Genomic DNA, 27,674 nt, shown 5'->3' with positions numbered 1-27,674 from the left:
ATATATATATATATATATATATATATATATATATATATATATACACATATATACATATATATACACACACATATATACATATATATGTACACACACATACATATATATGTATACACACATACACACACATATACATATATATATATATATATATATAATAAACTACTAATTACTACTTGTACTAATATTTCTACTTTGTGGTTTTTCACTTATTGCGGGTCTTCAGGTATGGATCCCCCGCATTAAACAAGGGACTACTTCATGTTCAGCTATCGCTGTGTGGGAGGTGGGGGACACCCTGGACAGGTCTCCAGTCCATCACTGGGATCATAGAGACAAACAAGACAACCATTCACTCTCTCACTCACATGATTAACCCGGCATGCACGTTTTGCTTTTGTGGGTATCAGTCAAACAAATTCTGGTGCAGACTGAAAACATCCCGAACTTACCTTTTATGTTCATATTTAGCTTGTTTTCTTTTCCATAAATGTGGGAGTTGAGTTCCTTATTTACACTTTGCACTGAAACCACCTGAGGATCTTAGAAGGGTTGAGAAAAGCACCGCTGTCACCTTCACTGACATGACAGCCACAGTTTGCAATCTTTCTGTCACACCTCTGCCTTTTCACAGCCACTGTAGGATACTCCCCGCAGAGTCTTCCATGTCAACATGTAAGGCTAACACTTCTTCCAGCGGCTGCTCGCTCAATAAGCTTCAAAGCTGTGAACGTAGCATGAAAGTGCCAAGTACACACTTGCCAAAAAATATGTTTCCTTCCTCATCTGGTTACAACTCCACTGTTTCTACGACCTTGCTTCACTTCCCCCAAGAGATGGACACTTCTGTTGACATAAAAATGTGACCTCTCGTTTTTCCTTCATCAGCGTTCACTTTTCCCTCTTTTGCCCTTGGGATAATGCAGAGCGACAGGAATGAAAATCCCATCCTGTCATTCTTCCAGCTGTCCTTTTCCCTTAAAGCTCTTCTCTTATTAATGTAACACTTCACTGAACTTTTATGGTATGGCATGTTTCACAACATCCCCGTTCTATGTGAAAGAATTTTATATTTCTTTTGCCTGTTTTGTAACACGTAATCCAGAATAGAATTCAAAATCTTACTTCTAACCTACAAAAGCTCTCAACAACCTAGCTCCATCTTATATTCAAGATTTTTTTTTTCCATATTTTCCCAAGAGAGCACTTTGCTCTCAGATTGCAGGTTTACTTGCGGTTCCTAGAGTTTCCAAAATTAGAATGGGAGGAAGATCTTTCAGTTCTCAGGCTCCTCTCTTGTGGAACCAACTTCCAGTTTCTGTCCTTGAGGCTGACACAATGCAAGTTCATGACCTCATTCTGGCAGCTTCATGAGTGTTCTACCTAAATTAGTAAAATTGAAGCTTGATTAAGTTTTTGTTTCTTGACAGCTAAAGTAACTTTTTTCATTTTGTTAAAGAAAACTACAGTGAAATCTGCCATCGTAATACAACTAACACAGCAGTTGTGTGTGAAACTGTTGCACAGAGATTGTCACATCCAATCATTTCAGCCAACATGCTGCGGCAGGTTGGATCGACTGAACCTAGTTTTGTATCCTGGGAAACCTTTGAGCTGGGTGGGGCATTTGTGTAAACCGCTGGTTGGCATCAATCAAACATGTTAAAAAAAAAGTTTGATTAACAAGTTTCACTTTTTATAGCATGCTGCAACGTGCATGGTTAGATTCCTAAAACATTCAAGAAACTACATTTGCCTTTTTATTTGTTTTTCTCAAAAGACGGCCTCATTTATTTAATTTAAAGTAGGGGCGTGGCGTGGCAGAGGTTAGAGAAGGTGGGCCTGTGATTGGAATTCCGCTGGTTCGACTCCCCGGACCAGCATCAAAATGTGGGTGGAAAAGGTGAAACACAGCCTGCCCCACCCTGGGCCCCTGAGCAAGACCCTCAACCCCCACCATCTGCCCCCAAAACAGGTCTCTACTGAAAATGATTCATCGTGTATTCATTTAAAAAAAATAAGCGTCAGTAAAAATATATATATATATTGCACTCCTTTGCACACTAATTCAGAAGTTGTTTTTTTTATCCCTCAAACCTTGTGCTTTTGAAGAAATGGTGAAATGGCTGTACAGTAATTTGGGAGAATTTCTGGGCTCACAGTTGAATGATTAGAGTTTTCAGCTGTTCATAAATAACTATTTTCATGTAAATTAAGCTTTTGCATTTTGTGGGAAAAAAAGGCACGCTAGATTAAAGTTTGTATGTGTACTGTATTTTCCGTGGTACACGCCGCTCCACCCTATAAGTCGCATCGGTCCAAATATGTCTAATAAAGGGGAAAAATCCATAAATATGTTGCTTCGCCATATATGCTACGTCGCATCTATTATGCTTCACAGCTGACGTGTCGCGTTCGATATGCGTCATCATTGTCAGAGACAATCTGAAAATGTGGGCCGGTTTTGTGCCAAAAATTTATTGGCTGCCAAAAGGCAGCTGCTGGAGCGTGCACGGGAGAACTTTAACAAGAATTTAACAAGATTAACACTTAAAAACAATTATTTGTTTGCTTGAAATTATAGCACAGGTGTGTCTCAGTAGAACTTTTCCTTAATAAATGCAGTTTGAGGTCAAATCAGCTGCGTTTTCAAAAGCCGATAAGCAGAAACATGAACGTGCAGAGAGCGACTCACTGTCCATTTCTTCGAGATTTTACAAGAAAACCACCTAAAACAATTGTTTCTTAGCTCAGCTTTATAGTAAAAGTATGTCTCAGTTGAACTTTTACTTAATAAATGCACTTTGACGGTCAAATCAGCTGCATTTCGCAGGGGCGATGCAGTGAAATGAAGCTGACTCGATTGCTCAAGGCAGATGACGGTGACAGGCTGGTTGTATCACTGATAGACACTTTTACCTATTACATGATACAACGGCATGCCTTACTACTTGAGTGCCATCTAGCAGTTGAAAATGGTAGTGTTCAATATTTAGAATGAATGATAACGGTTATATCTCAGCCAAAAATTCATTTATCAATTTGGGAAACAATCCATAACTACGTCACTTTGGCGTATAAGTCACAGGGCATGCAAACTATGCAAAAAAACTGCAACTTAAACAACGAAAAATACAGTACTTAAATAATTTTAAGCATGTGAAAAACTACATTTGGAAAAAAAAAATCACCTGAAGAAGAGAATCAAGGCAGGATGGACTGGATGGAGAAAAGTTTCTGGAGTGATATCTTACAAGAGTGTCAGCAGAGGTCAAAGGAAAAGTTTACAAGACAGAGGCGAGACCAGTTATGTTGTATGGTCTGGAGACAGAGACATGGACTAAAAGACAGACAGAACTAGAAGAGACAGAAATGAAGATGTTGATGTTCTACTTAGAAGTGACAAGGATGGATAAGATTAGGAATGAGATCATCAGATGTAGCACAGGTTGAACAACTGGGAGATAAAGTTAGAGAGACCAGACTGAGATGGTTTGGACATGTCCAGAGGAGGGACAGTGGGTTTAATGGTAGAAGTATGTTAGAAATGCAGCTGCCAGGAAAAAGACAAAGAGGAGATACAATGCCTGGCCCCCCAAAAAATTACCATTAAAAAAAATAATAAAAAGGTCACACACTAATATTTTGTTGGACCGTCTTTAGCTTTGATTACGTCATGCATTCACTGTGGCATTGTTTCGATAAGCTTTTCCATCCAGTGTTGCATTAATTTTTCACAGAGACCTTGCATTGATGACTAGGCGCTAGGCATGATGGGTGCATCACTTCACCTGCCTCTCTTCTTACCCTGGTGTGCCCATTACTCTGGAACAGGGTCAATCTGGACTCATCAGACCACATGACCTTCTTCCATTGCTCCAGAGTCCAATCTTTATGCTCCCTAGCAAATTGAAGCCTTTTTTTCCAGTTAGCCTCACTGATTAGTGGTTTTCTTAAGACTACACAGCTGTTCAGTCCTAAGTCCTTGAGTTACCTTCACATTGTGTGTGTGGAAATGCTCTTACTTTCACTATTAAACATAGCCCTGAGTGCTACTGTTGTTTTTCTTCCATTTGATTTCACCAAACGTTTAAGTGATCGCCGATCACGATCATTCAGGATTTTATTCTGGCCACATTTCTTCCTCGAAGATGATGGGTCCTCAAAGTCCTTCCAGTTTTTAATAATGCATTGGACAGTTTTTAAACCCAATTTTAGTAGTTTCTTCAATCTCCTTAGATGTTTTCTCTGCTTGATGCCAATGATTTGACCCTTTTCAAACAGACTGACATCTTTTCCACCACCACGCGATGTGTCTTTCAACTTGGTTGTTTAAGAAATGAGAAGTAACTCATTGCACCAGTTGGGGTTAAATCACTTGTTGCAGCTGAAAGACAATCGCACATGCAGTAATTATCCAATAGGAGGCTCGTACCTGTTTGCTTAGTCAAATCCAGGTAGTGACTTGTTTTTGGCCAGGTGGTGTATATGGATGCAGTTAGAGAGGACATGGATGTAGTTGAAGTGAGGACAGAGGCTGCAGAGAACAGAGTGAGACGGAGGAGGACTTGTGTGGACACTCAAAGAGGGAGCTGAAAGAAGATCACCTTGACTGTGAAGGTGCCTTGATGAACTAGAAACATGCTGGACACAAAGTCTTTTTTCAGGCAATAATTGGCCAACAAAACAAGGGGAGTGGTGGTGCAGAGGTTAGAGGAAGTGATTAGAAGGTTGCTTCGAACCCCAGAACTGACAACATCAAAATGTGGGTGGGAAAGGTGAAGCACCACACCTGCCTCCACCCTCATTTACCCCACAAGGTCCTTAACCCCCACCATCTGCTCCCTCAGGCACTGTAGATAGCAACTCTCTGCTCCACACAGAAGGCTGTGGTAGGTTGATGGTCTGTGGTTGCGTCAGGAAGGACATCCAGCATAAAAACAATTGCCAAGTCTTCATGAGAGTTAGTTCACTGTGGCGACCCCTGAAGAAGGGAGCAGCCGAAAGAAGAAGAAGAAGTTGGCTAAAATAAAGTATTGTATTCAGCAGGCTTCAAACCTTACAGATTTATATTCTAACTCTCAGGCTAACACATTTCTGTTAAGAATAGACAACCTGCTGCTTTCCAAAGTGAGTAAAATATCCAGAAATATGGGCGTTGTGACTATTACTTTAGACGCACTTTGATTAAAAACTGGCTCTGCAACCAAACAACCATCTGCCTCCTCACAATTCAAAGCCATTTTTAGCCTGGTTTTGTGAAATCTGCAATAAGCACGTTCCCAGATCAACCTTTAAATGGCACCCCTAAATCGTTGTGCTCACTTACAATAGCAGTGCACAGGTGGCTATACCTATGATGATATGATGGATGCCCAGCAGTATTTGATTTGTTTAAGCAGTTAAGACTGGATGTCTGGACACACAGTGGGGAAAAGGTAAGCAATTGTGGTTCTTTGTTGGTAAATCAAAGCTACCCCACAGAGGAGAAAATGGCATGCTGGGACCAAAACAGATGGTGATGGATCTTTAAATGACCTCTTTTTCACAGAGCAGTGTGTGTTGGGCACGCGCTCACTTAAAAGTGGCCTTGAACGTTACAAGAGGAGTGTGTGTGTTGTTTGTGCTGTGTGATTTCTGTGATGCTATCAGTTTGGGAGCTAATGGACCAATTTTCAAGGCACTGAGCTTTACACACTTGCCTGGAAATGGGTGGAAATGCTTTGTGCGTGTTGATGGCGTGAGTGCGTTTGTTTTCCAGTGAACAAAACCATCAATTTCCAAACCAATAGCCCCGTTCCGCTCAACAAAAGGAGCTGAGGTGCAGCTTGCTGATTGTGAAATCAGTGTGAGGGCTCTCTCGGTCATTCAGCTTGATGGTTCCCAAAGTGAGGATCCTTGACAGACAACTGCACGCCTGCAAGCAAAACGCTTCGTTTTTTTTTTTTTTGTTGTTGTTGTAACTTTACATTTTCCATCACATTGTTTCTAATTTCCCAGAGGTGCTCTATCATACGCAGGAAATTATATCAAGTGGCATGGAAATGATCTACATTTGAACGCCTTGGGGAAGAAGACTTCAAGCTCACACACAGTTGGGAAATCTAATTACATGTTGCAAAGGTGCACTATTGTAAAGGAAAAATAGGGGTTACAATAAGCAGCAACTGTATCGGGTTAGCTAAAACCTGCAGCTATAGGCCGTTTCACAGTTTTCAAGCTCTATTAGAAAGCTGATCCAAATATATAAATACACAAACACACACATATATATATATATACATTTTGTAGTTTGTGCATAATAATGACACTAAAACATGTTTTCTCGTTTTTATTCAGAGTCAGAGTTTCTTTATTTGTCATTCGCACCACATGTGGTACATGTGGTGGAACAAAACTGTGTACACAGGGTCCCAGTTACATCCAACAATAAAATGTAAAAGAAAAACATTATTAAGATCTAAGATATGAACTAAGAACAACATGAACTAAAAATACGCTAAGCACTAATAGCATAAATACAACAGCAGCACGAACACGTGTCTGTGTGAGCAGATGAGCACGAATGAACACAGCAACATGAAACAGATCAGCAGCAACATGAAACACATCAGCAGCAACATTATGGGATTTTTCACAGTGATTATTCTGGTTAGAGATTCACAAGTCTAACAGCCTCATGGTAGAAGCTGTTCCTCAGTCTAGTGGTTCATGCTCCTCAACCTCCTTCCTGAGGGGAGAGGGGCAAAAAGTGTGTGCAGGGTGAGTGGGGTCCTTCATGATGCAGGTGGCCCTCTTCCTGCATCTAGAGGTGTCTGTGATGGTGGGGAGACTGACTTCAACAGCAGCCTTCACCACTCTCTGCAAAGCTTTTCTTTCTGCAGCTGTGCAGCCTCCATGCCACACGTTGATGCTGGAGCACAGGATGCTCTCCACTGCACATCTGTAGAAGGAGGTGAGGACTGAGCTTCCCAGACCAGCTCACCTCTGCCACCTGAGGAAGTAGAGAAAGTAGAGTATTTTATTCTTATTTATCTTATTTATTTACTTATTTACTATTACATTATTTATATACTTATCCAATATTTTATTCTTCCCCAAATGGGTTTTATAGAAGTACAATATGCAATAATTGGGGTATCATTTCTATGAAAAGGTTTGAGTTGTATTAGATTAAACAAATTGTGTCCTTTGATGGCCCCTGTCTTAGCGGGATCCCCCAAATTACTCCTTCTTAATTACACAGACCTCTGTTTACTGTATGCAGGATATGAGATATATACAGTAGATACTGTGTGACTTTCCCACAGTCTGAAAGCAAACAGAAAATCATGACAAACTTTTCTTTTTCATTTGTCATAAATGAAAAACATCCTGTTTTTACAAACAACCATTCCTAGAACACACATGGCTTTGGGCTTTTAGGTTTCTAGTTATGTGTGAAAGTTTTCTAAATTATAGGTTTTCTAAGCAGGCAAATTAACAGTGAGACTGTTATTGATAGCATTTACTGCATTATTAAATTTCAAATTTGAAGTGTGCTCTCAGAAACTCACAGTAATTCCCTCTGTGCTCCACCCTGGCCTGAAGCCCACCGGCTCTGACATGAAACCAGAAGAGGAAACTGACAGGATTAGATATTTTTTTTAAAAGGACTGTGAAGATTTTTTGCAATTCCTAATATTTATGAGGAGTTTAAAAGTAAAAAGATAAACAGCAACAGTACTACTGGATAATTACTGTACAATGATAAAGAATAAAATATTCTTAAACCTTTTTTTATTTCCATTTTTTTTCCCCCCAGACTTAAAGGAGAATAAAAAAAGAAATCCTTTAAAGGTAGCATAGTTTGTTGCAATCAGTGTTAACAACAGCTAATAAGTTGCATGTTAGAGAAATGAGAAGCTGTACTTTGTAATAACAGGAAGTATCTCGTGTTATAAATGTTGGATAAATGTTCCTTTAAGAAAAATTTTAAACAAAAACTTCAATATCTCTGGATATTTCTTGTATTATGAAAACATTCACGAAGGCGCTTGAATAAAAAAATAAAGAAGAACTCGTTGTCGGCAGGATTCGAACCTGCGCGGGGAGACCCCAATGGATTTCTAGTCCATCGCCTTAACCACTCGGCCACGACAACCATACGAACCCTTTCAATAATTCTTTATATAAATTAACACATAAAATGTGCTGTGGCTGATATTTTCCGTTTTTTCAGGGTTTATTCCTGACATTTAATTCTTCCTCTTACACTCCAGGTCGTATGATGCAGAACAAACCCGAACAAACCCGGTGTTGTGGGAGTTTAGAGGTCCGACAGCGCCATCTGGTGGCGCATACCTGTTGCTGACACTACCTCCACATTCTGTTAATGAAATGTACACTACATCCTTTCAAGATCCCCTAAAAATGGTAAAAGATTTTAGGGGTTCCGGATAAATGTTGCGAGAATAAATGAAAGTTTCTTGCAAACATTTAGCTCACCATGGCAACATTTTTAGTCTTCTCTTTATGATGTCTTCAGAGTAGTTAATTTTTTGGTTAAACTTGTTCGATTTTTTTTAAATGGTTTTTTAGCATTAGATCTTTTATTTGTGGTTATTGTAAATGATAAATAGTAAAAAAAATATGTATATAATTTCTGGATATAAAAATATGAATCTATATGGGCCAGGGGCGATTCTAGAATCTGACCTTTAGGGGTGCTTAGCCCCCGGTGCTGACAATGGCTCTGAATTTTTTTAATAAAGTAGATGCCATTTCCTGCATTCTGGTGTATTTTAACAGGTTGCTAAACATCTATGTTTACCTACATAAGTAAACACTTAATTCAATAACTATTTTAGAGAACTCAGCACAACAAGAAGTAGCACAAAGCTAGCTGCATATGCAGATGTGCTAGCTAAGATGCTACAGACGTAGATGCTCTGCTTTAAATTACACAACCTAATAAACGCTTTGTACAAAATCAGTTTAGTGTCAGCTGATCATAACAAATAAAGACTAAACTTAAGCGACCAGAAGTTGAAACATACAGAACACACAAAACAAAGCACAACTAGCTTCAAGCACCAACCTCTAATTTAACCATTAAGCATACTGTACAATGTAATTATGACAGAAAATGGAGGATTAACTTGCAGTTACATTCGTACAGATGAACATGTGGTACTTCCTGTTTATCACTATTGTATTCAGCTGCTCATGAGGTCAGCCGCAGAGCTTTATCATATTTTACATTTTTCCAGACTCAGTTTAGGTTTTGGAACTGGAATAAACTGTATTCACCCTCTAAAGCAGGGCTGTTCAACTAAACTGATCAGGGGGGCCACAGTTACTGAAAGTGAGCAGCTCAGGGGCCGGATATCCAGCAATTGAAGTCATTACGTAAATAAACCAAGTATTACAATGATCTGTTACCTTATATATTTGTTTATTTTGTTGCATTGAGTCATAAATGCACTAAACAGAACCCAGAACTGCCTAAAAAATAATAATAATAAAATTACTTTAATTTTCGGGGATGCTGAGTTCAAATTTAGGGGTACTTGATCAGCCCCTAAAAGAGGCTAAAATCACCACTGAAATGGGCATTGATCTCATTTAGTGGCTTCTATATCTCTCTATGGAGTAAAGAAGGGGTTACAGTTCAGAAAATCATGATATTTTCTTCTCCATTTTATAGCTTTAAATTTTTTATTAAACATTTAGACATTTTTGGACGAGCAGCATGAGAATTATGAGCTTTTAACCTTTGCAGGTGAACTTACTGGTTCAAAGCAGTAGTATTTAATGTCCCTCAGCTCCCTGGTTTGTGCGGTTAGTCTTGATTTCCGTGCACACCAGTTCAGTAAACACCACACCTGCTTTGAATACAACCATTTTCTCCCTCAGTATGTATTCAGCCATATATCTTTTAGGATTAGGACGTCTCCCTTTAGAAGTTTTCCGCAAACGTCCCCGGCCCCGGGAAGACCCAGAAGTCGATTGAGGGATTGTGCATCTTCTCTGGCCTGGGAACGCCTCCAGGTCCCCCAGAGTGAACTGGAAAGTGTTGCTGGGAAGAGGGATGGGTTTCTCTCCTGGACCTGTTGCCTCCCCGACTCAATAAGCTGTAGAAGATGAATAGATATTTGTTTTGTTCATTGCCAGCTGATTGTTTTAGTCCCCTCTTGGATGTCTCGTTGTGTCTGTGTTCCTTCACTTCACCGCCTGTTTCTTCTTGCTTGAACTTACATTGTTACCCAGTTAGCAAAATGAACAAGTAGTCATTTGTTTGCACAATTCGATCATCACAATTCAAGGCACACGAGACATTGCTAAAAACAAACATTTTAGCAATTAAAATGTGTTTATTATATCAAAAGAAGTATTTCTTATCACCCTGTAAGCACCACAGTTATGCATGGTGGTGGCAGCATCATGCTTTTTGGCGGAGCTCAACACATTTGCTGAAACAGGACTGTATTGTTTATTTATCACACATGGTGATAAATATAAAGACGTTAAGGAAAACCAAGTTTTCTGAGAACCATCATTTATTAGACGTAAGCCTGCACTTCATCAAAGGAAACTGGACTTTAGTTAAAATAATGCTCTAGTTGTCTGTGATCAATCTTACCAAGAGCATTTAAATAGTTCAAGGTGAAACTTTGTCTTGGAGTGGTTTACAGTCAATGTCCTGACCTCATTTTGCTTAAAAAATACCAGTGACTTATTGAGACGTGCCTATTAATGTTGTATTTACTGCAAAAAAAAAAAAAAAAAGTTTCAAGGTGTTGACTTTGGAGGTGAACGTGTGCGCAGACTTTAATATTTCATCTTTTTTTAGCCTCTTGTTTTAATTTAGTTTTACCTTCAAAGCAGTAGGACGTGTTGATCCAATAAAAAAACTTTACAAAACTTTAAAGGCAAGGTTTCAAAGCTGCAATGTTATGAAACGATAAGGAGAGCGAGCGATATTCTCTAAAATATATTAAATCTGTGTCATATTACGCGCTTTAAAGTACTTATTACTGCAGAGGTGAAAAATCATTGATTTCCAAAGCTGGATTCTTGAGTATGTGTATATTAAAATACAAATTAGATACAAATATGAGATAAAAGTTGTTATTTTTACAAACAATAATGCCGTTATTTACATATCACTGAACAGAGACCACGTGTTACATCTCGTGATATAAATTATTTATTTACATTTACAGAAAAAAATGACCCCATCAAGACAATGTCGTAATAACTATTGGAAATAGAACTCAAGAAACAGTAGCTGACGTGCTCGTCACAACCGAACAGAGAGCTCTATAGTAACATTGTGCCCTCTGTCAAAGGTCTCCTATAACACAAGGTGCAAGGCATCACGTGTAGCCCCCGAAACCCCCCCCCCACATCCCTCCCCCCTCCCAGACTGAACACACACTGCAGTTTAAAGCCCGTTACCCTGCTTTGCACTACCCCGGTTTGCTTGGACCCCTCGTCTACGAAGAACAGAGGCCGGCTAGTCCGCCTCCACCGAAACGCACACATCTAATAGACACACACTCACATTCAGTGTCCTAAGCACCCTCTCCCCCTCCTCCCTTCAAAGTCTTTCGGAGTAAAAACCTCAGAAAAAAAAGGTGCAAGGAAACTCGTCCGGCAGCTGGAAGGTCAAAGGTCAGCAGAGGCCACGACTCGTGACCGCATCGTCCCCAACGTGCAAGGCTCACCGCTTGCCGCCGTGCCAGCTCAGTCTTTGCAACGCCGACGGCCTCCGCGGGCGTTCTTACACATTTCACGGTGGGAGAGAGGGAGAAGAGTGGAGGAAGGCAGATGCTAACGGTCACGGTTGGCCTACGGGGGAGGGGGAACATCTAACGCCAGAGCGCTCCGTAGCGTGAGGAGGAGGCGACTCTTTTCCGGCGTGTCTGGGCTCAGATGAGTCGAGTGGAGGCGCGCATGGTGTTCTCCGAACTGAAGTGGACATTGTTCTGCTTCTGCCGGTTGATCCTGTTGGTCCGAGGGCACTTCCTGTACAGAGATCAGATGATATAGAGACAGTTAAAACCAAACTAAAACAGGAAACACAGACTCCAACTGGAAGGTCTGGTGTGATTCTCAAGCTTCAAAGCACAAGTTGGTGTTTAGAATCATTCACGGCGTTTTCTTCTTCAGTTTGAAACAACAGCTTTCGTTTTGACTTTGGAGGCCAAACCAAAGATAAAAAAACATTAAATGCAACATTCAGGGCTGCGCATGGATCCGTTCTTCTGACAGAACGGCACGAAAAGATGTGCAAGTCCATAAATCCATTTACACAACAAACGCATTTTATTAAATTAAGTTGCTCCAATCACGTCTTTCAACTGTAATGAGAAAAAAGATAAAAAGCTGACCAAAGTGCTGCACAGTAAAGCAAAACAAGAGGATTTAAACATATTGTATAATACAGGGGTTCTCAAACTTTATGGGTTCAGGGACCCCCTCATAACCCTCATGTTTATTCAATAATTGTCCTCAATTTGTCTCTTTGATGCAATGGAAACATTTGTAACATAAATACTTTAAGACCTGCTCTTTAATACTGTTAATACAATTTTTATACTTTTAAACATGGGGTGTTTTTCATTCAAGACACACTTAATTAACATTTTTAATTTCAACTTCCAAAAATTGCAGTTTTGAGAAAATTAACAGCATCAAAAACCACTTTTAAACTGAACATAAATGTGTCGCCACTTCTTCAAATTATTACAGAAAACCAGAGGTGGAAAGAGTCCTGAACATTTGTACTCAAGTACAAGTACTGTTACACTGCTTAAATTGTACTCAATTACGAGTAAAAGTACTGGTGTTTTAAAAGCACTTAAGTAACAGTACAAAGTACTCTTCTCTAAAACTACTCTTAAACAACTGATGTTTTATTGTGTTGTCAGTAGAAGACATTTAATTTGATTTACTACATTCAAAGAACATTTCTCAGATGAACAATAAACGTATAGAAAAATGACACTAAGGCCATTTCTTTTGTAAACAACTGTAGATAAAGCAGGAATTCTGTTTATTAAAAGACAAAAAATGTTTTTGAACCGGCGTGGAACAGTTGAAACTTTTCCAAAAACACTGCGAACAACAGGTAATTATCTTAAACTCGGACATTTCTGTCACCCTTCACTTTCTGAACCTTTTGCTCAGTGGCAGCAGGAGCTGGTTTTCTAAGTTAACAGAGTCTGTCCGCCTTCGTTTGCTTACATCATAGGTGACCGGCGCTTTGAATATTAATTCAAACCGCGGCCGTACTCGGTCGCGACTTCTGATTTTAAAAGTAGCGAAGTAGATTACATGCTCGAAAAAGTATGAGTAAAATTACACATTTGAAAGAAATACTCATAAAAGTACAAGTAGCCAAAAAAAGCTACTTAATTACAGTAACGTGAGTGTAATTCGTTCACCCATGCAGTAAACTCTTTACATAAAACTGAACAGAATCATTACAGCAGTAGTCATACCAGGTAACGGGGCTTAATTAGTAAAAAGATCTATGCTGGAACGCAAATAGCAGGCCTCCCCCAGAAAATATGGAATAAAGTAGATGTGATTTGCTGAATTTTGTCATATTTTAATGCGTTATTAAATATCTACGTGCTTGTAAAAATATATGTTTTTCGGGACCCCTCAAGCATCGTCTCGCTTTTTTGAGAAACACTGAAAATATATGTACTGTTCCTTTAAGACAGGCCTTTACCATCCCCCTCTCATGATAGTTTTTTTTTTTAAGACTTTGTGTGATGTGAACGATTATCAGCTACTACCAAAATAAGTTTTAGCGCAATATTGCAGACTAATTTGTGTCTGGTGATGTTGATGTTAGCCATCTTGAATCAGCTTGACTCCAAAAGTTAATCAGTTGTAGATCCAGTGATTACTTTAAACCTTTAATTAAAATCTGCAGTGGCTCATGAGATATTTTGCTAACAGACTAACAAACGCACACTGGTGGTTAAAGGATGGACCTCCTTTCATGATGGCAAACAACAAAAACAGAGAATTATTATAATAAGATAGATTAAAACATAATGATTCTAACTCTATTTTAGTGGAAAGCGAAAAGACAAACGTGAGTTTTTGTTTGAACAGATGTAAAAGCGGAGCGATGTGTTGGCAGCAAGTTTGAAAAATTCCAGTTTGAAAAACGCTGGAAATGATTATGTTTTAATCTTTAAACATATAAAATATGCTGTCTGGATGACTCTTGGTGTTTAGATGTTTAGTTAAACGCAAAAGATGTTTTTTTTTTATAGACTTGATCAAACTTTGACTTAAATAGAATCAAAATCTTTCAGGTTCATCCAAAGATTATTATAAATGTAACTGTATTCTTGCTTCATGCATGAGAGTAGTGGAAGAACACTCACGAAACAGACACTGGAAGCCATAAACATGATTTATTAAGACGTGGACACAGCTGAGTTAGTTTCCCATAGAGTGTTTGCTCAAAGGCATGGTTTAAAAATGTTGCTCTCATTCATTACGAGCACACTTGTCAACACTTGCTCCTGTGACGCCACACGGAGCGCGTGAAAGTCATCAGCTCTGCGTCAGAGCTTCCATTCATCCCTAAAACTTCTATTTTTATCCTTCAAAGGGATTCACAGAGGACTTAACTTCCTAAAATCAGGGTTACATAAGAAAATGGAATAAAATAAGTGAATCTAGTCATTTTTACTTTCGAGTTTTGTCAATTTTAATTTTATTGTTCTTCTTTTTATGTTCTAAATTGTGATTTAGCACCTAAGAGTAAAGTTCAGTGTTTTTTTGTGTGTGTGTTTTTCCCAAGACATCCTTGTAAACGAGATGAATAATTTCAGTAGATTTCTTTCCTGGTAAAATAAAGGTTTAATAATAATAATTTTGAAATAAAGTAACACTAATTATGTTTTTAAGACACATCATTATTCCAAAGCTTTCGATCCAGTGTGAGTTGATTTAAACATCACTGCGTTTTGATTATTTTAGTCATTTAGTTTCTTATCTTTACCTCTGTGGATGAATGTATGGACCTGAGCATTTTAGGAATATTTTTTCAGTCTTTCCTTAGATGCATTAATCTGTCCTCCAGCTCTAATGTTAAAAATCTTGGTGTTATTTTCGATCAGGACATGTTTTTTATCCCCCACATTAAAAATGTTACTAGAACCTCCTTCTTCCACCTGCGTAATATCACTAAAATTAGAAACATCTCTAAAAATGATGCAGAAAAACTGTTTTGTGCATTTGTCACATCTAGACTGGACTATTGCAATGGTTTGTTATCTGGGTGTACAAAAACTTCTTTAAAACGTCTTCAGTTGATCGAAAATGCTGCTGCCAGAGTCTTAACTGGAGTTAGTGGGCGAGATCATATCTCTCCAGTTTTAGCTTCTCTCCATTGGCTCCCTGTCAAATCCAGAATTGAATTCAAAATTTTACTTCTAACCTACAAAGCCCTCAACAACCTAGCTCCATCTTATCTTACAGATCTTATTGTTCCATATTTTCCAAACAGAGCACTTCGCTCTCAGACTGCAGGTTTACTTGTGGTTCCTAGAGTTTCCAAAAGCAGAATGGGAGGAAGAGCTTTCAATTATCAGGCTCCTCTCTTGTGACTCGACACATCAGTCCACATAAGATCACACTTAGCCACGCCCCCTAATACACGGATAGGTTGAGCTCTCCTTCTGTGAAGGTGGAGTCTTAGGGCCCTATAAATTAGTAATGACACGAGACATCGAGGCTCTTCCGGGTCTGTGAACGTGTCACAGACTGTAGAGTCCAGCGCTGTAAACTGTAATCTTTTCCTGCCTTTTTTAGTATAATTGATAAAACTTAATTGACGTTTCCTTGATTTATTGATTAGTATAGTTGCCACTTCTGAGGGAGGTAGGAGCCGGGGTAAAGACGTGGGCTGGAGGGGGGTTCCGGATCCGGTGGTCCACAGCCAGCTCCTGCCTTTAACAGAACTAACTTCCAGTTTCTGTCCGTGAGGTTGACACATTGTCCAGTTTTAAAACTAGGCTTAAGACTTTCTTTTTTATCAATCCTATAGTTAAGCTTGGCTTGGGTTTCCTGAGCTGTCCCTTAGTTATGCTGCTATAGACTTAGACTGCTGGAGGACAAACTGACTACACTTTCCCCTCTGCTACTGTCTTTACTTACTCTGCTCAACCTGTTTTGTATTTGTAATTATTTTTTCTATCCTTAACATGTTTTTTTCAGGTACACCTGGACCTACAGTACATCTGGGCCTGCCATTATGTCTATGTTTGTCTCTCCTTTCTGTCCTCTCAAACCAGCCGGTCAAAGCAGATGGCCGCTTGTCCTGATTCTGGTTCTGCTGGAGGTTTCTTCCTTATAAAAGGGAGTTTTTCCTTTCCACTGTTGCCACTGTGTTTGCTCAGGATGGGAGACTGCGATGAAGTGAAGATTCAACATGTCTGCTGGATTCCTTAGATACAGAACTTTACTAATAAGCTTTTCTATGTATGTGAATGTTCATGTTCAGTGCTCTGAGACAACTTTGTTGTGATTTGGCGCTATATAAATAAAAGGAATTGAATTGAATCCTTTGCTTGTTGTTTTCTTGTACAGCATTGCATTGGCCTTGTTGCTGTTTTTAAGTGCTTTATAGATAAAGTGGTATGTATGGTAATAAATATGTAAAAAAAAAAAATACACAGTGAGGGGAAAAATGCAATAACAAAGGAAAAAAAATGCAAGAAAAAATGTCAATAAATAAAAATAATGGAACCATTTATGTAGTTTATATTTATTCTCTATGTTGGCAGTTTCAGCCCTCTGTAGTAGCCATCAGAGATTTGTAAAGTCAAAAAAAGTTGTTTTATATATATATAGTTTTGTTGTTTTCAGAGGACACATGAACTGAATAATACGGTAACAACGTGACATTTGACAGAAAAAGTTCTTTCGAGCGGACCTTTTCCTGGATGTGACAGAATATCATACACAAGAGGCAAAGCACAGCGATGACCTTTTCTGCTCCCACCTGTTTGTCCTTTAACTAAATGGGGAAATAAGCAGAAATCCTATAAAAGCCTGGCAACATTCATAAAATGCAATACAAGCTCTGCATAGATGGAGCCTGACAATAATCCCCTGGTGTGTTCACACTCAATAAGCTGCGTGCCACGTGTCCAGAGCTGAACTTCTACAAGGCTGGGTGTGTTTAAAAAAAAAAGAAAAATCTGTTAAATGGGTATCGCTGAGCTGCAGGAAACAATAATGCCACCGGAGCGGCTCTCCATGTTATAAATTCTCCTTCTGCTTCTTTATCTTCTCCCTTTACCTTCCCACCCTGCTCTTTTAACAATTGCTCGCTCCTTCTCTCTGTCCCTCTTCCTCCTCTTCCTTTTGCCCTCCTTTGCCCAGAGGAGCAGTTTTGTCTTGGCCAAAACTCTAAAAGTCTTTTATTAAATGTCATAAATTGCTAAGGTCAGCCGGAGGCAAACAAGCTGCAGGCTATCCCATATATATGTGTGTGTGTGTCTTGTGAGTAGTATATGTGCACAAGTTCTTTTGTCCCACTATTATTACATAATGCTTGTTAAAACAAAACTGCCACAACCATCACAGATGTGTGCTGGCACACCAAGCACATTTTCAGATGTGTGCACCCTGAGGGAACGTGACAGTACTTTCTCCCTGGGGTGAGGTGCTAGATAACCTTTCTGCTGTTTTCTCCATACTCAGGAGCTTTTTAATTTAAAAAATGGTAAATATTTCACGGAGGTTTATGACTTCGCTGTGTTTGTACGCACGGTTCAGGAATCACTTGTAATGTGGGGACCTAAATCTGTCCACGCAGCTCTGAGAAACAAGAGTACCGGCACATTGTACACCCATCAGCAAAGTATTACTGTACTTTTCGCTGTATAAGTCACAGTTTTTTGCAAAAAAATATCATGCCTGCGACTTATACAGAGAAGTGACTAATTTATGTTTTTTTTTCCATTTTATAAAAAGTTTTGGCTGAAATCTGACGATTTCATTCATTCTGACATGGAAAATATTGAAAACTACAATTTTCAGCCACTAGAAGGCCCTATAGTTGTATGGCAAGCCAAGTGTCTCATTAATAGGTAAAAGTGGCTATTAATGAGCCATTTGGCTTGCCATACCAAGCCACCTTTGTCTTGCTCCAGAACTCCTGGAGCAAACGCCAAATCATCTGCATTTTGCCGCGCCGCCCAGACGAAATGCAGCTGATTTGACCAATAAAGTGCATTTATTAAGGAAAAGTTAGACTGAGACACATCTTTACTATAATTTCGAGCAAACAAATAATTGTATTTAAGTTTTAATCTTGTTAAATTCTTGTTAAAGTCCTCCTGTGCATGCTCCCGCAGCCGCCATTTGGCAGCCAATCAATTTTTGGCACAACACCAGCCCATGTTTCCGGGTTGTCAGCGGTGACGCATAATAGATGCGATTATACGGCAAAGCAACGTGCACGGCGGCAAGTACGGTATATAACAATCTATAGCAATGGCCCGGACAAGTACACCTTGTATAACATTTGACCTTGATTTGTGACCTTGACCTTGGAGCTGGGGTGATGACGTATACAGTAGTCCCTCGTTGCTTAGTGGTTCGACTTTCGCAGACTCGCTCTTTTGCGTTTTTTCAACGATTGTCAACTTAGCCTTAAAATATATAAAAATACTAAAATAAATATAGCGTTCCTGTTTCGTGGTTTTCACCTATCGTGGGGGTGTGTGGAACGTAACTCCCGCGATAACTGAGGGATTATTGTACGCAACTCTCCGTCTAGTGATGATGATTTGCGTTTGACGATTTGTTAAATTATCTTGAGTGGATCAGAAGTAATGGACGGGACAAGTCAAAGTTGACGTACGTACGTACAGACATATAAACTGAGACTATACCACAATACATCCGCCTCTGAAGGGCATATGATGAAAGACAGCAGTAGAAGTGCCAAACCAGAATCTCTTCAACCTATTAAAGATGTAATAACGTCAACAGTTTGAGAATAAGGCTGCTACCCAGTGGGTGCTTATAGAGTTTCCAAGCTCTGAAGCTTTAACTACTGCACTCCAGATATTTTTAACGCACAGTGGCTTCATATAATGTCTTCTGAGATCTCCCAGACAACTGTGTGTGTTTGTGTGTTCTTTAGTGCATGACTCACCTGGTAATGCAGAGCACCACCACACAGATGATGACCACCTGCAGGGCTCCGATGATAGAGGCAATGAGGACGTAGTGCAGTTTTCCAGAGCCTGGCACCACATACAGCACGTTGTACTCTTTGATGTCACATCGAGGGCCTCTGAAACCTGAGTGACAGCTGAGATCATACACGCAGATGGGAAGACAAACAGTAAGAAAAAGTGAGTCATTTCTTAGCGCTAAGTGAGAACGTTTCAATAAATATATTGTGGTGACTGTTTATTGTCTTTGCTGTGACTGCAGTAATAAAAAGGTCTAATGGAGAATGACGAGGGTCTGAGAATGAGTGGTTTGATGTGCGTAATCTTCTCTTTGTTCTTTAAACCCTGATAGGGGAGTTATGGAGCATGTTAATGTTTGCTGCTACAGAATCGTCTCAGAGCTCTTGAAAATCAGACACCACATGAAAACTACAACTGTCATCGGTGAGATCTGTTGGTGGGCGATATCTCCCCAAGTTTCTAACATCAGAAGGTTTGGTATTAGACGTATTAGACAAACTAAAAGGGGCTTATAAAAGAATATAACCTGAGATAGCGCAGAGTGATGGATCCTGTCGAGTGGAGGGAGCACCAACAGGCGTAATCGCAACGCCACGGGGTAGCCAATGGTGGCTTTGACTACCAGAGCTTATTCTTTAGCCACCCCAATGGCTACCCTAGTTATATGATGAAACTATACTTTTAAGCAATGTAAAAACTATGATAATGGTGGACAGTTTACATTCATACAGTATATGGTGGCAGCTATCTTGACTTTTGTCGTGGCACCTGAATTTTCAATGATTTTCTTATACCTAGATGCAGCCACACCCCCAAATGGAAGTCGGCGTGTTGCTTACTTTTTAAGTTATCCAGCTCACATGGTTACAATAGGAACACATACAGTATGGTGGCAGTCATCTTAGATTTTGGAAACTAGAAAGCATAATTTCCTCAAATGACAAGGTTTTCTTATATACATTACATATGGTGGTGGGTGGCTATCATGGATTTTAACTTGGCAACCCAATGTTTGATAGTGACCTTTCTTACACCTAGACGCAACCACATACCAAAATGGAAGTCAGCACGGGGCTTAATTTTCAAGCTATCCAGCTAACAAGGTGGATGGACATCTATGACCGCAGCATTCTTGGATTTTGCTGTTGTAACCCAGATATCGAAAGGAAACTTTCTCATGCCTCGATGTAGCCACACACCAAAATGGAAGTCACTATCTTACTTATTTGTCAAGTTACCATGTTCATAAATGCATGGGCGAATGGACAGAGGGAGGGTATTCCCAACTCCCCCTCTTCGCTCCATGACGGGGCACAAAAAATAAGCCTTTATGGTGATTCAGGAACAGTTTTCTGAAGGAAAGCCAACGCACCCTTTGCTATAAACTTTTTATCGTGCATGAAAAATTATGTAAATTACTGTGACATAAAAAAAATAATCTAAAGGCATAATATGTCTTCATTAATCTTTGGCAGTTCAATCAGAAATAAATCAAACGTATCTAGATGCGTCGGTACTGTTGCTTCATCTTGACATATGCTTTGGCTCACATAGAGTTTATGTAGTATATGGACACCCCCCCCCCCCCCCTCCCCCCACCACACATAAGACGCATACAAACCCACAGACTAATAGAGGTGATCTTTGTTGTCAGAGATGAGCTAAAATAGTCCTCCTTTTAATCTCTCCATCTCTCCACCTTTTCTTCTTCACCTGCTTTTCCTGTCTCTAGGAAGGTTGTTGCATCCACCCCCCCCACCACCCCAGACACACATAATCTCCCTTCTCTATACCCTCGCCCTGACAGCATGCAAGATGAACAGTGTAACCTTGTTCTGTTTAGAAGATGTACTTTATTTCCACACAGATGTACACAACCCCTTCCCTACCCTCGCACACAGAGACATGCATCACTCCCACCCAGACTGCTCTCCCTCCTTCTCATTAGGAAAGCTCCTGCTGTTTACCACCATCAGGGGGCAGCAGAGACCCTCCACTCTCCCATCTGATAACTGCTGCTCTGTATGCAATAAGAATGTCTGGCTGGGCGAGCTGGGACCATCCAGGTTAAGAGAGAACTGAGGAAGACAGAGGGAGTGGGAGACATCAGGATCCCCCGGCTGCAGACTGGAGTGACACAAAGGTGTGAGCGTAGGCGTTGTGTGCTTGTGGGTGGGGTAACACAAGGTCTCATTGTGTCTACATTTGATCACACTTACACAGCCTGTGCTCAAGTGGATTCTGTGAACCGAAGTAAAAACATATGCATGTGGTCTGGATCCACAGATCCGGACTTCCTGTCATGCCTGGTATCAATATTTTGTAAGTAAATACTTTGATTATAAGGAACTAAGAAGTGGTAATGGGCAGTGTTACTTAAATGTTGGAAATCTAGTCGTTAAGGGTAAATTCAAAGAAATACTTTGACTGTCACGATTGTCTATTTTTGTTTGTTTGTTTGTTTTTACAACAGCCCCTGGTAAGTGACTCACAAAGTTCCAGTTGAGGTACCTTTTTTGGGTCCACCCTGAACCAAATATTTGAAAGAAAAGAATAATTACAGACAAATTTGAAGAGTATTTTTGCTTAAAATGCTCATCCCATATGCAAAGATCATAGATCTGATAATTTCCAAATGGACATTGGAAAGCTGGGTCAACATTCTGGATTTTTTTAATGACATGGCAGGAAACAGTCCAGCTTGTGAAGGATGTATGATCAGTGATGGATTTTTTAAATTTAATTTCTTTTGAAGGATATATACGGATATGTATTGATGGTAAATGGTAAATGGACTGTATTTATATATTGCCTTTCTATCTTATCAAGATACTCAAAGCACTTTACAACTAGAGCTGTCATTTCTAACTCGAACCCAGAGCCCGGTCCCGACTGGCCCGGATTTTGACCAGGCCAGTCCATAATAATGGTGCCTAATGTGCAGGCTGGGTTGGTGTCGGGCTTTTGATTGCGTCAGTGGACACAGGCAGATGACGATCCAATTATATGGCAACATGGTTTGCCATACAGTCACCTGCCACACACGGCAATTTCACCGCGTGCTGACCGGCCTTGAAAGAGGTTAAAAGTTCAATTTAGCTTCAGATGGACTACCGCCAGCTATCCATCGCCCAAATGGGCGTTCATTCAGCTAGTGCACTCAGCGGACGCGCACGACTAATGGCCCTAACAGGTGAGATCAAAAAATATCCGACATGTCAGAGCAGAGTCCAATGCAGGCAGAAGCAGGGGAAGCATTTAATGCGCTTTGACCGCCATGAAATGACAAACACCCCCTCAGCTCCGATCTTCTGCCCCCTTCATTCAGCCGCACACGTCCGCAGACCAGCAGTTAAAGCTTAATTAAAAATGTCAGGGTTTTTTCAGGTTCGGACCTATAATTATTGTTAATTCGTCGGATCAGGTTGGGTTCGGAAATGATAGCTACGAGCTGGGACCAGGTTGGGCGGGTCAGATTTTTTGGATCCGAATGCAACTCTATTTACACTAAAATCTGTGTCCTCATTTACCCATTCATACAGGACCCTTCTGTTTCTATACAAAGAATAATCAGTGCTTTATCACATTCATACACTGATGGGACACACCTCGTAGGCAATGAGGGGTTCAGTGTCTTGCCCAGCGACACTTCGGCATTTGACTGCTGGTGGAATCAAACTCCCAGCTCTTACATTGGAGGATGACAACTCTAACCACTCAGCCGCAGCCACCTTGACAAAACATCTAAATTAGCAATATATTCCAGTGACACGAGAACTGATGTGCGTTAATGTGATTAATTGTCTTTCAAGTGCCATGAATCAAGAAATTTGCATTTTTGCTTTTATAGGTTTATATTTATTTAGATTGTCTTTAACTTATAGTTGGAAATATTTGTTCTTTGCTACAGAACTGTGCTGCTTTACTGTGTGCTGCTCCACACAAGCAAACCACAATGGGAGCTGTGACTGCACATGCCCACGCAGTCCGCCCTGTGCACTCCCCAACAGAGCCATGGATCATAAAGCGTGGGGCCAGGAACACCGGCGTCCTTATTAAAGATGCAGAACTCCAACATGGGATTAATTTGAAGCAGACGAGCATGTTTGACTGGCCAATGGCCTGTCTTTCTGTATGGCCACAGCAGAACACTTGCATCTCTCAGCAGGCTGGCTTATATTCATTCAACATAAACAAGGTTGATTAAAAAGTAAATGAGTTCCAGCCTTTGCTAGCAACTGCTACATTTTACAGCCTATTAGCAGTCTTAAATTACACACTTTCTTTGTGGTTTGCAAATCAAAGAGGAAGCAGACGCACACATTTTGTGGCTAACATTTTAATAAATCTACCCTGTAAAGATATAATTTGATTGTTACACAAGAACTGGCTGAGTAGTCTTCCAGCTGGCAGACGCTGTACACCCCATTGCTCTAATGCCGTATATACAGCACAGATAAAGCACTGTACGAGTATTTGTGCATGTAAATGAGGAACACATTGTAAAGCACTCTGCAGAACCTCACTTACATTAAACAAGGTGCTTTATATCTGTGGACCATTTGCCATTACTGTTTGTAATTGCAATATGACTTTTATGACACAGACTTCCATAAAATCCTCTCACTTCACTAAAGAATATTACACAATAGTCATTTTTATGCATCGTACTGTAACTATACATTACCAAATCATAGTAATACAACTATCGCTTGATTTTGAGTTTTTAATTCTACATTGCAGAGAGTAGTGGTTGAAATTTCCCCTCGGTAAAATTGGACACCATCAGTTCTTGCAGATTTATTGCCATTTACTGTTTGTTGCCAGGATTTTTTTTTGGGTTAAGTATATCAGTTCAGGGTAAGTATGCTAGTTAGCAGCATGCCAGTTATAGTTTCATCTGTGTGAGACCTATAATTTGCTTTATTATAAATATTCAAAAAAAATTGTAATAGTCATATTGTGGTGTTTCTTAAGCTAGAAAGCCTAACCCCTTTCTCCTTCTGCTACATCCTAAGAAGAATCAGGGTTCCTCTTTGCTCTGCTAACGGTATAAGCAAGGGGTGAACTCGGATTGGATTATTTCGTATGAGCAGGGAATTTGGAATGTCCTCATTTCGAAATGGAAAAAATCAATTGGAATGCTGCTCAAAGTCTGAAATCAGACTTAAAAAATCAGAGACCCCTCACCAACTCAGACTTCTAACTCCAATATGTCTGTCTCGATCATGAATAACTGCTATATTAACTGTTTTCTCACTTCTGCTGGTTTGTATTTGAATAAATTAGTCAGACACACAAAGTATAGTAGTTAACGCATTTCTACAATGTTTGGATGCATAAAATACAAATAAATACATTGTTTTGGGATTTCATTGCTGATACTAGAGAGCCTGGGCACAACACATATCAATCCTACTGGTTCTCTGACATGAAATTAAGAACAGTTAAAGAAACAATTTGACCATTTTGAAGTATGTCACTGTGTAAACGCTATAAATAATCTATATTCTACCTGCAAATTATATTATATTCTACCTTGTCGTCTCCCCCTCCCTTTCAGAATGTCTACATCACCATTTTATAAGGTGGGCGGGGTGGATTATTATTTTTTTTTCAATTTCATGCCATGTTTCATTGGCCATTGAGAGATAGCATGTCAGGATTTTTTTTTTTTTTTGCCTCTAAATCCTGCATGTTGTTACTTTCACAACTTTTTTTTGTCTGTCTAAACAAGTCTCTCTTGTAAAAGAGTCTTCGAGGTTCAATGTGATTTATCTGTATAAAAAAAAGGTTTGAATGAAAAAAATAGCTTGTTGAATGGCTTCAGTTTGGACAAGCGGTCTGGAGTTTATGCCCAACAGGTCGAATCATTTACAATAATTGCTAATCTACACTCAGCTAAGACTAAAATTAATTGAATTAACATTAGAATGTAAAGTTATTTGCAAATGGCAGCAACAGCTAGTAGCACAACCAGTTTGTGTCATGAATTTTCTGTCAGAACGCCATGGTAATGCAAAACAGCCAATCTTGTAAAGCTTATAGCAAAGTATTTTATGTGAGCTAAAACAATTTTTTTATATCTATTCTTTATTAGAGCTGACTCTGAAATGCCAAGGTAAAATGAACACAGCAACATTTAAGTAATAATAGGGGTAAGACAGCTTCTGAGGGACTTTTTGTGGTAAGACTCATGCAGGATGCAATAACTGCAACTCAAATCTGTCCTTCCACATGCCCAGGTTTACTGGGTGGCTGTGGCTGAGTGGTTAGAGCAGTTGTCCTCCAATGCAAGAGTTGGGGGTTCAATTCCACCAGCAGTCACATGCTGAAGTGTCCCTGGGCAAGACACTGAACCCCTCAGTGCCTCCGATGTGTGTTCCATCGGTGCATGAATGTGATAAAGCACTGATTATTCTTTGTAGAGATCTAGTATAGAGCTGTATGAATGGGTAAATGAGGGCACAGATTGTAGTGTAAAGTGCCTTAAGTATCTTGATAAGATAGAAAGGTGCTATATAAGTGCATTCCATTCACCATTTACTCATGCATGAGTACCTGCAGGAGGGCTGGGCCACCATACTGGGGAACTGACAGTCTCCATGGACGCAATAGTTTTTGTAGTCGCCTGGACATGGAATGGACAAGCCACTGGCCATTCCGTTGCTGGAGTCTTCTATTTCCACACCTGTACAGACAAACACACAAAGTTTGTTAATGGACACCTGTGCACATTCATTACCGTGCAAGAAAAATGGAAGAGATTAACATTCAAATGGAAAAGAAATGAAGAAAGTAAAAGATAACACAAATCAGAGAGCACCTCTGATTTAGCTTGGACTACCAGTACAAGCTGGTTGTGAATCCCCAGCCATTAGAGGAGCACTCACCCGTGTGGTCGGTATGTGCCAAGTGTCCGTCGCCTTTGTTCCCAGTTTTGATGTCGCCTAGAAAAGGCCAAAGACACATTAAAGCACATCTCAGGTCACCGAAACCTCTCCTCACGCTCCAGCTTCATCCATTATAGGTTCCACATTCAAACTGATGCCACCGCAGGCAGAGAAGGGTGGATGTAAATTATCATTTCAACAAAGAGCTCACACCGCGTGCACCTGTGTGCCTAATGTGTATAAATGCAAACCATTCTCTTCAAAAGTCAGAAGCGGTCTACTCTAATGTATTATACTGAACAAAAGGAAAAATGGAGCAAAATCTGCAAGAAAGATCAGAGGGAATAATGCATTTCTTCTCACCTTATTGACGTTGCACTGAATTTTTCTCTTCTGAACGGCTAGACAAAATCTATTTCAAATTATTATAATATTACTGGAATTGGGCTTTTTTGGAGGTCAGAGAATTTATGCTCTGAATTTAAAGCTGTGGAAGCAGTTTTCAGATTTATGATGCAATGAAATGTGCCTGGTCCTGTAACTTTAACATTCTTTTTTTTACTGTTCTAGTTTTTATATACCTATTTCCACATCTGTAAAACAATGGAAGTGTAATCAAAGAAGATAAGCAATTTTTTTTATAAAGACACAAACTTATATTTTGAATGTATTACAACCATTTATAAATAAATAAAAAAAAAATCAATCAGATGCTACTCTAAACAAACAGAAGCTATAATATTGATATTTTTGCAAAAGTACAACAGATTTGTAACAGAATAAAAATGGAAACCAGCAATCTAAATGCCAGGATGTTCAGAGTGAAAGTTCAGGCTGATCTATAAGATACAAACAGTACATCATAGAGTAGAATGTGGTCATTTATTTATGGATTTTTTTTTAGTGTTTTAGACGTCAACCCTGATTGTTTTGTCTTGAAACGTTTCGTCTTTGCATCACTTGAAGGCATCTCCACTCTGAGGCTTTCAGGTCAATTCTTGCACAATTAAAGACTAACAACAACAGTTTGATAGTTTCCTAAAGTGCAACCATGTCACCTGTTTTCAGAAAATCTGACCAAAGCGGGAAAAATGAGGTCACAGGTGGAATATTTGCTTACAATTAGCATCGATCACAAAAAAAACTTTAAAGTGGTTTATTTGACTGATTTTTTTTAAATAAATCTTCACTGTACATCACATGTTGCAGTCCATGTATATTCCAGCAGAAAGATTATGATATTACTGCATAAAGTGGCCCAATTTGCATTCGCAGTACTAGTTAGCTGCAATTATTTGTACTTCAAATTAACCCCAGGACTCCATGCAAACAACAATATAATGGTGGGTGACAGTAGAAAGATTTTTAAAATAACCTTTGCATAAATGGCTAAGACTTTTTTAAAACAGGAGTTGTTTAAAGACAGGACCAATCCACCTTGGAATTGATCATGTTCAGACCACTGAGATATACAGTAGTCCCTCGTTTACTTCAGGAGATCCGTACCCTGAAGCCCCATGGAAAATACAACTCACTTTGACGTAGATCG

General features: G+C 39.6%; 1 protein-coding gene and 1 non-coding gene across 2 annotated transcripts in view; both read right to left on the bottom strand.

Moving 5' to 3' along the window:
• Window positions 1-8,061: 8,061 nt before the first annotated feature.
• On the bottom strand, window positions 8,062-8,143 carry trnas-aga. The gene has a single exon. It is a non-coding gene; the product is annotated as a tRNA-Ser (tRNA).
• Window positions 8,144-11,774: 3,631 nt separating this feature from the next.
• Window positions 11,775-27,674, bottom strand: part of tmeff2a (transmembrane protein with EGF-like and two follistatin-like domains 2a) — a 183,216-nt gene continuing 167,316 nt past the window's right edge. Inside the window, exons 7-10 of the mRNA XM_037686847.1 lie at window positions 26,126-26,182; window positions 25,794-25,923; window positions 19,190-19,348; window positions 11,775-12,012 (exon numbers count right to left, since the gene is read on the bottom strand). Coding sequence (XP_037542775.1) covers window positions 11,916-12,012; window positions 19,190-19,348; window positions 25,794-25,923; window positions 26,126-26,182 — 443 coding nt within the window. The 3' untranslated portion in view covers window positions 11,775-11,915. The remainder of the gene's footprint in view (window positions 12,013-19,189; window positions 19,349-25,793; window positions 25,924-26,125; window positions 26,183-27,674) is intronic.

Source organism: Nematolebias whitei, chromosome 13, assembly GCF_014905685.2.
Source record: "Nematolebias whitei isolate Nwh7 chromosome 13, NemWhi1, whole genome shotgun sequence".
In the NCBI taxonomy this organism is placed as follows: domain Eukaryota; kingdom Metazoa; phylum Chordata; class Actinopteri; order Cyprinodontiformes; family Rivulidae; genus Nematolebias; species Nematolebias whitei.
Note: the sequence above shows the minus strand (reverse complement) of the source record. Positions and strands in the feature narration are given on the sequence as shown.